Source organism: Mangifera indica, chromosome 8, assembly GCF_011075055.1.
Source record: "Mangifera indica cultivar Alphonso chromosome 8, CATAS_Mindica_2.1, whole genome shotgun sequence".
Taxonomy (NCBI): domain Eukaryota; kingdom Viridiplantae; phylum Streptophyta; class Magnoliopsida; order Sapindales; family Anacardiaceae; genus Mangifera; species Mangifera indica.
Window position 1 is genome coordinate 2,154,379 of NC_058144.1, and position 8,291 is coordinate 2,162,669.

Genomic DNA, 8,291 nt, shown 5'->3' on the forward strand with positions numbered 1-8,291 from the left:
TAAGAGTATCACAAGAAAAAATTTAAGATTTAAGATATAAGATGTATTTTATTGTGTGAAAAAAAAAATATATAATATTGTGTTACGAGAATTTTTAATTAAGACGTAATTGTTATAGTAGTGTCTTTAATTTTTTGTGATAATGTTTTAGTGAAGTTAAATATTGTAAAACAAACGTAATGTTTTGACTTAGATGATATATATGGTACATGAGTTACGATTATGAGTATAATTGAAATTTTCAATCATTCTTAAGATTATTTAATATCTAAATTATTTTATCTTATCTTTTTATAGTATGAATGTTTTTTTATAATTATGAAATATATAAATATATTTTAATTATATAGGATTTAAAATAATATTTAAATGTAATGATTTTTTCTCTTTTTATATTAATGTTTTAGACGTAAAAAATTATTGATGTTTTTGCATTCTTTTAAGGGAAGAAAAATTTTAACTTGACACATTAGAGTAATGCTACTATAATAAAGTTATATACATATTTTATATATAAATAATAATATATTATTATATTATTAGATATTATTTTATTTATAATTTAAAATTATATAATTATATAATATTATATTATTATTTATATATATTATTTTTATAAATAATATTACTCATACGAGAATTACGTCAATCTGCTGTTCGTCGGTCAAGCATTTCCTAAAAGTGCGGTAGTACGAGACTGGAACGTCAGGTTAATAAGAAAAACGATAAAAAATCTGACACGGACAAAAGCATGAAGTCGAGTGTTCACTTAGAGATGTTCCAGGAATCCAAACCAAAATCGTAAAAGAGTTCTGTTCTGCCCTTGCCTTCATCGCGGTGTTATCATTATGCCAACGATTATAAATAGTTGCATTGTGAACAACCATAACCAATTACGCGTTGTCGGTTGGTGGGCCAGAGCTTAAGAAAATGTAATGAACAATCAGCCGCAGCCATTCCATTGTCCATGATCAAGACAAGAATTTGCTCTGTGCCTACGTAAATATGACTCCAACAGAGGAATCTCCTCGCTTTGGAAATCCTTCATGACGACATCTTGACACCCTAGACAGGACAATTCAAGTGTCCACACTGTTCAACTCTGCCTGCCCTTCATTACTTCACAATTCACATGATTCATTTGGATCGAAAGGCTCAGTCACCCATTAAAACCATATACGTCGTCGCATCAGGCACCCACCCACAATCCAAAATGTCACGGTGGAAAGCGAACAACGAGCGGTTGTTATGGAAAGGAGGTGACAATGAATAAAGACAAAAGAAGGCTTGTAGCTTAGGACGGAGCTTAATAGATAGAGTGACGAATCAGTTGGATTATAAGAAAGATAATTTCATTCTTAATTTCAAAAATATTATTTGGATTGTAAGATAATTTAATCTGTTGACGCTCTAATAGAATTAGAAATGCCTAGAGAATTTGATTCTCCGAAAGTCAGTTTGAGCTTCGAATTATGTATCTTAGTTTGATTCATCTAACAGGATGTACAAATTGGACTACCTGTATAAGAACTTCGCATTGTGTAGTAACGACATGAATTACAGATTTTAGCAGCAACTTGGAAGTTGCATTTGCTTTAAACAACAGAAGACGGAACCCTCTGGTCTACCAAATTCTTTATCTTCACCTTGGCAGCCCCGCTAAATTTCTGTACCTTCTTAGCAATCAAACACAGTTCCTCTTCCTCCATCTTATTCACCGATGAAACAAAAACAACTCTAGTCCCAATTAACTTGTCGTAAATCATTCCAAATTCCTCTAAAACCTCAGTCACCATCCCCACCTTATTCCTCTGAACAAGCATCCTCAACACGCTCGCCAAGTACCTATTAATCTTCACTTTATTGACCACTTCCTTCACAATTTCTCCCTTCTCTTTGTCAGCCATAAGCGGGTCAATCAAGATAGCTTGAATTTGCTCATTCTTTAACAACCTTAATAATCTCTCTACATCTTTCTGGACAGCTTCAAGTGAACTGTGGCATAGAGCCTTGTCAAGAAGAGCAGCAGCATAACCGCTGGAGGGTTTTCGATAGTTATTAGAAGATACTGACTTGGGCGACGAGGACCCGGAGGAACTGATAAATGGAAAAGTGAGGTTCTTTTGAGGGAAGGAAGCAGTGGTTTTTTTGGGTTTAGTTGTTGACGAGAGGTGGGAATGGTGTGGACGGTGTGGATGAAGTGGATGAGATGCGGGGAGAGCTTTACAGTGATATAACTCACTTTTAGGTGTTGGGAACAGAACCGGGACTTTGAGAGTTGATACAGAGCTTGAAAGAGTATCCATGGAGATTATCATAGCGCATACAGAAATTATCAATCGTTTTGCTTAGGGACGAAATCGGGAATTTTGGCTTTTTGCAGCACAGAAAGATGCGGTTGAATTTCAGCCACCAAAGCCTGCATCATCAGGGCAGGATATTAGAATCTTGATTTTTAATATTGAGGGAGTTAATTGTATGAAAAAAAAGTTAACACCAAACTATAAATTCTCCTCTATGTTATAATTTGGGCTGTCCAAAAGCCAAGCCCAATGAAAGTTTTCCAGCCTAACTCCAACCGGACTCTTGTCATTACTTGAGCAACATCAACAGGATCGCCTCAATTATTGGCATTGAGCTAATGAAAATGGTATGCCAATAGTTCATGTGGGTTCAAATTTTGCAACTGTTAGGCTCACTTGCGTGTTTTAGGTCGATGTGGTTGACATGGAGGCAGACCGGACAATGGTGGAAATTCATATAGAGATTTGCAGAGCCAGCAAAGCTCAATACGGTCGCTTTGTAAAGCTGGAACCCAGTGGCTCCCATTTGCCAATATCAGATTCAGACGCATTCTTTTCTCTTTCATCGAGAGTCGAAGCATAATTTTCTAGATATTACTTTCCTACAAAGGTGTTGGGTCCCGGTGATTAACTGTGCCAAATTCTGTCGGTGCGAGCATTAAGCTTTCAACATTTTAAAATGTTGTTTGTAGGAAAGGTCATGCCGTGCAGCTACCATTTTATTGACAATGAAATGACATTAAATTATTTTAGAAAATTTTTTGACTTAAATTGTATTTTCACCATTTATACATAGCTAAATGTCAATTTCCCATCTGAACTTGGATGAAATAACAAATTTTCACTCTTCAAATTTGAAAATTTTATTTTTCACCCATCCAACAAAATTATATATTAAATTTAACCGTTAATAAGTATTTTTATCTATTTATGCTAATATATGATAAGATTAATGTCACTTATAATTCATTCTAGCTGACAACTCTATAAAAAGCTCATGACAATTCTCATCCTCAACTTACACCCCATCAAAATTCTTCACCACCAAGCACTATTATTGTTAATCACCACTCAACACCCACTATGGAACAAGCATACAAAAAAGTTGGTGCTTATGGGCAAATTTATTCGCCATTGGGAATGATCCAATTGCCAAGTAATTGTGGTGGTGGTTGGTGAAAAATAAATTTTATAAATTTAAAGGGTGAAAAAGGATGTCTCATCAAAATTTAGATGGGAATAGTGTTGTTGGTCTTTATACATTCTTTTTGTTATATGGTTATTTCTTCACTCAACATTTAGACTTATTAATTAAAAGAATAAAATCGTTGTCTCCTACCTCTCTTTTAATGCCAACTTGATTGATTAGTTTTTCGTTAGCTCTAGGGCATGGGCATGTCATTGGACCACTCAGATATCTACCAATTCATCTAACATTAATAATAAACAGAAGGCCAAAGGACTATTTCTCAACCAAGTTGTAACTCATTTTTTAAAACATATTCATGGTATTTTAAAAATTCAAACACTCATTTATAAACTAATTTTTGTTATAAGTAAGAATAAAATCGTTATTTTATCATTAAATTCTAATACCCTAAAAATTTATATTATTTTTTCTCTTTATTTTGAAAAACTAACAATTTTTCTCCGGTATCAAGTTTTAAAAAATGACATTTTTCTCTTAAGGTTTTAAATTTCTCCAACAAATAACGACCACTCTCTTTCCCTCTAGTGTTTTCTCTTTATTTGAAGTCCTCTCTTTCCAATTAGTATCATCTGAATTCAAAGAATCCATACAAAATCTTTTATCTGAATGACAAAGACATTCTCTAGACGAATCATCATCGTCTAAACAATGATAATTCATTTGGATTTTTTAAATCTAAACGATGTCAGTCAAAGAGAGAGGGCTTTAGATGAAGAGAATATACCTAAGGTAGGGAGTGGCATCATTCGCTAAAATAATTTGAAACCCAAAAAAAAATATCACTTTTTTAATTTTACTCTCGAAAAAAAAAATTTTTATTTTTTAAATAAAAAATAATACAAATTTATAAATTTTAATAATAAAATAATTATTTTATTTTTAATTTAATAAAAAATAATTTATAAATAAATATTTAAAATTTTAAAACGCGTTTAACTATATTTTAAAAAGAAGACAAGAGCTCGGGTAAAAAATATTCCTTTGCCTGAACAGAACAACATAGATGTAGATAAGATTTATTTTTTAATTCATGAAATAAATAGGAAGGATGGTACTGAAGCTCGAAATTCGTTCACCTCAACGACACGACATGACACGACGAAATTTTACTATTCTGGAAAGTAGGATGCGGCTCCATGATTAAGTACCAACTTTTGAATACATTATTACTTTTTAAAACCACTTTAATCCTTTGATTAAGCCATGAATTAAGACATAAGTATTTAGTCAAATCCCACTGACCAACCAACCATGGTCCCACTGAGGCCCTAATTTTGTTTTAACTAAAATGTTATTTCATATAATAATTAAATAAAATTATCATCACACGTTCGTTGATGCTTAGGCAAAAGAAAAAGACTTAAAGAAAAAGACTTAATGATAAATATAACAGAAATCTATATAGTTACAATTTATTTTAATATAGGGAAATATATATTTAAAATATATTTTACAGTTTTTTTTCTATTTATTTAATTTAAGAATATTATTTATTTCTTCTTTTTTATGTAGATTAATGCCTACTATAAATGTTACTGGTTTCTTATTTATGTAAAAATTATTGTTATGGTACATTTTTTTTTTTTTCGCATTTACTACGTAGAAACCCACCCTTTGAACAAAATTGTCTGCTAAAGCTTTTTCAATCTTTCTTCTGTCCCTTTACTTGCCCCAACTTACCTTCCAAGCTAACGCTAAAGCCCAAGACAGAGCAGAGTAGAAGGGAAGAAAGTTGAGTCAAGAGAGTTTTCCTAGCCTTCTTCTTGTTCTAGGTTAACTCTTACCTTTTGCACTGAAAATGAACCAAGAGATGAATGGTGATCATGTCACGGAGACTCATCATCATCAACAACAAAATATTGTTCATGAGAAAATAGACTATGTGTTTAAGGTAGTGGTAATCGGAGACTCGGCGGTGGGAAAGACGCAGATACTATCAAGGTTTACCAAGAATGAGTTTAGCTTCGACTCTAAATCAACAATTGGTGTTGAGTTCCAAACTAGGACTGTCACCATTAAAGGGAAGCTCATCAAAGCTCAGATCTGGGACACCGCTGGCCAAGAAAGGTTTTTTTTTTCTTCCTTCTCTGTCTTAACATGAAGCAATTAGTTTAACATAAACGGAGTCAAACTGTTGTGGAATCAGAGATCCCAGCAGAACAAGTCAAAACCAATCTATAAAAAGTCATTAAAAATCCGTAATCAGAGAGAAAAAGATATTATAATGAGACTGTCTCAGTATATTTGACATTTGGTTTCTCTATTATATAATTTGGTTGTATATTTTTGTGTAATAGATACCGGGCTGTGACAAGTGCATACTACAGAGGTGCACTAGGAGCTATGCTGGTGTATGATATAACAAAAAGGCAGTCATTTGATAATGTGGCTCGGTGGGTGGATGAGCTCCGAGCCCATGCTGATAATTCCATTAGAATTATACTCATCGGAAACAAATCAGATCTTGAGGATCTTCGTGCAGTTCCAACAGAAGATGCAGTTGAGTTTGCTGAGGATCAAGGGTTGTTTTTCTCGGAGACATCTGCACTTAATGGTGAAAATGTTGAAACTGCATTTTTTAGGCTGCTGGAAGAAATTTATGGCGTGGTTTCGAAGAAGGAACTGGACTACAGCAATGAGAAAACTGACGCAGCCATGCTTAAAGGTTCCAAGATTGATGTTATATCTGGGCCTGAATTAGAAATTAGTGAGATGAAGAAATTATCTTCTTGTTCTTGTGGATTTTAAGTTCAAAGCGTTCCAATGGCCATGTATGAGTCAGCTTCACCATTTTTTTCTTTTGTGCCTGTCTTTTGAACGTCTTGTGTGCCGTCTTTTGTAGGATTTATGAGAAGCATTTGTCACATTTATGAGAAGATTTTGAGATCAGCAGCAGCAGTGACTAGGTGGGTGTTGGACATTGTTGGCCCAACTGTGTTTATTTTTGGCCCAATGTGCTGACAGCTTCTCTCAGTCGGCTGAGGACAATAGAGCATTAAGGAAAGAGTGGCTTCATTTAAGTCCACTTGATCTCTTACTAAATTCTGATAATAATTAAAATTATTTTTAAAACTCTTTATTAACCCCATAATCTATTTTTTCTCTGGGATGAAATTCCTGTCACAATTTTCAAATCCCGGGTTAAATCTCATAAATGCATTCATAATTCATTCAACAACATCATATTTCAACATTTTTTTTAATTTTCTCTTTAAAATTGCTAATAGGAGTACAGGAAGGGGCTCAGATTCAAAGTTTTACATCACAGCGTGTTTTCACGATTTTTTTTTTTTTTTGGCCAAGAAACCTGAGATGGAAAAAGAAAAAAGAGAATAATTAAAGCTTACTTTTTCATTATTATTATTTTCCAATTGACTGATCGAAGTCATCTTCCTCACTTAAAATGATTCTAACGTGTAAAAAAGATCCAGGAGATTTAAGGTTTAAGGAAGTAAAGAGTTTTCTATCATTCGGGTGATACTGGAAGGTCATATGCCCTTTTTGATAATTCAAAGTTTAAAATTTTCAAAGTCATATTATTAGGGCTTAGAAAGATATAAAGTGGACCCCCCTAAGGAAAATGTTCACTTCTGATGGGCCCAAATTGACACATTCAGGAGCACCATTTTAAATGGCTTTTAATTGTTTAAATTCCAGCTACGAAAAATTACATCAGGGGACTTTGAACGCTTAGTAAAGGTAACCATGGGCTTGGAATGCAGTAAATTTTATTAGAATGTAACTTCGTTTAATATTGGTAAATTTATAGAATTTTGATACTAAATTCTTTTTTGAACCGGAAAAATTTTAGATTGATTAGCTTTATTTGTTTCATGTTAAAGCTTTGGGCCGACTTGTGTCTATAGTAAGAGGTGTCCTTTCCTGCTTTAAATCCTGAAAAATTGACAGAACTCCCTACCCAAAACCCACCAACTGCAGAACTTATAATGCATTGATGAAGGAATCATAAGGTCTGTGGATAACGACTGATTCTCTTCTCAAAACGAAAATAAAAATTGGTTCGATTTTCCATCGTGAAAGAAGCAATACCATCAGACAAACCGAACTCAGACAGCTGGTTCTTGTTAATTGGGGAAAAAATTATATATTCCAGAATCATTTGCTAGATAGAAGAAAATAAACAACTTGAATTCTCAAGTCATTTTCTTCATTCCAATTGCATCTGGTGGGCAGAGCAAAAGGTTCCCGATGGGCTAGGGATTAGGGAAGCGTCTCGTCCATGCTTATCAGTAATGAGTTAATGGCTTTCTTTGGTAGCCATTTCACATGTTTGCATGTGAACCCACCTTTATTAACAAATCTTTGCCATTAACACACGAGGATTGGCCTTGGTTTTTTATGATATTTATAATAAAACTAAAAGCAGCTTTTATAATTTCCAGTCCCTCCCATACTTGGGATCTATGTATTGCATGATTAAAATATGCACACACAACAATCTGGCTTTCCTGCTACATCATCAGTCTGCGAGCTCAGAGTACATAAAAATATGTTTAAATATTGTTCGAATATTATACAGAATTTCGAAAATGTTGTGGGGTTACTTTCATCATTGAGGTTCAAAAATATAGTTAGGCAGTGCAGTTGGGGAACCCACAGGCCTCTGGAGCGGCGCTGAGCTGGTGAAGTGATGGGGTTTGCCTAGAGTGGCAGAGAACTTCTGTTATTGATGCTTGCCATATGCTTATTCAACTAGCTCCACCTCTTTTCTAACTCCAAGTTGATCCACCATGTCAACTTGACCAACCAGCTTCCCT

At 33.8% G+C, this 8,291-nt stretch overlaps 2 protein-coding genes across 2 annotated transcripts; one reads left to right on the plus strand and one right to left on the minus strand.

Moving 5' to 3' along the window:
* Positions 1-1,516: 1,516 nt before the first annotated feature.
* On the minus strand, positions 1,517-2,816 carry LOC123223812 (ATP synthase subunit delta, chloroplastic-like). Its single transcript, XM_044647197.1, has one exon. The coding sequence runs from the start codon at positions 2,316-2,318 to the stop codon at positions 1,596-1,598; it is 723 nt and encodes a 240-aa protein (XP_044503132.1). The 5' UTR covers positions 2,319-2,816; the 3' UTR covers positions 1,517-1,595.
* Positions 2,817-5,151: 2,335 nt separating this feature from the next.
* Positions 5,152-6,389, plus strand: LOC123223813 (ras-related protein RABA3-like). The gene is made up of 2 exons (XM_044647198.1): positions 5,152-5,580; positions 5,811-6,389. The coding sequence occupies exons 1-2, from the start codon at positions 5,312-5,314 to the stop codon at positions 6,259-6,261; spliced, it is 720 nt and encodes a 239-aa protein (XP_044503133.1). The 5' UTR covers positions 5,152-5,311; the 3' UTR covers positions 6,262-6,389.
* Positions 6,390-8,291: the final 1,902 nt, after the last annotated feature.

What these genes read in the sequence shown, in the direction of transcription:
- LOC123223812 (XM_044647197.1), bottom strand. Translation starts at nt 2,318, where the DNA reads ATGATAATCTCCATGGATACTCTTTCAAGCTCTGTATCAACTCTCAAA.
- LOC123223813 (XM_044647198.1), top strand. Translation starts at nt 5,312, where the DNA reads ATGAACCAAGAGATGAATGGTGATCATGTCACGGAGACTCATCATCAT. An exon ending in GACACCGCTGGCCAAGAAAG is followed by an intron (nt 5,581 to 5,810) that starts GTTTTTTTTTTC and finishes TTTGTGTAATAG; the next exon opens with ATACCGGGCTGTGACAAGTG.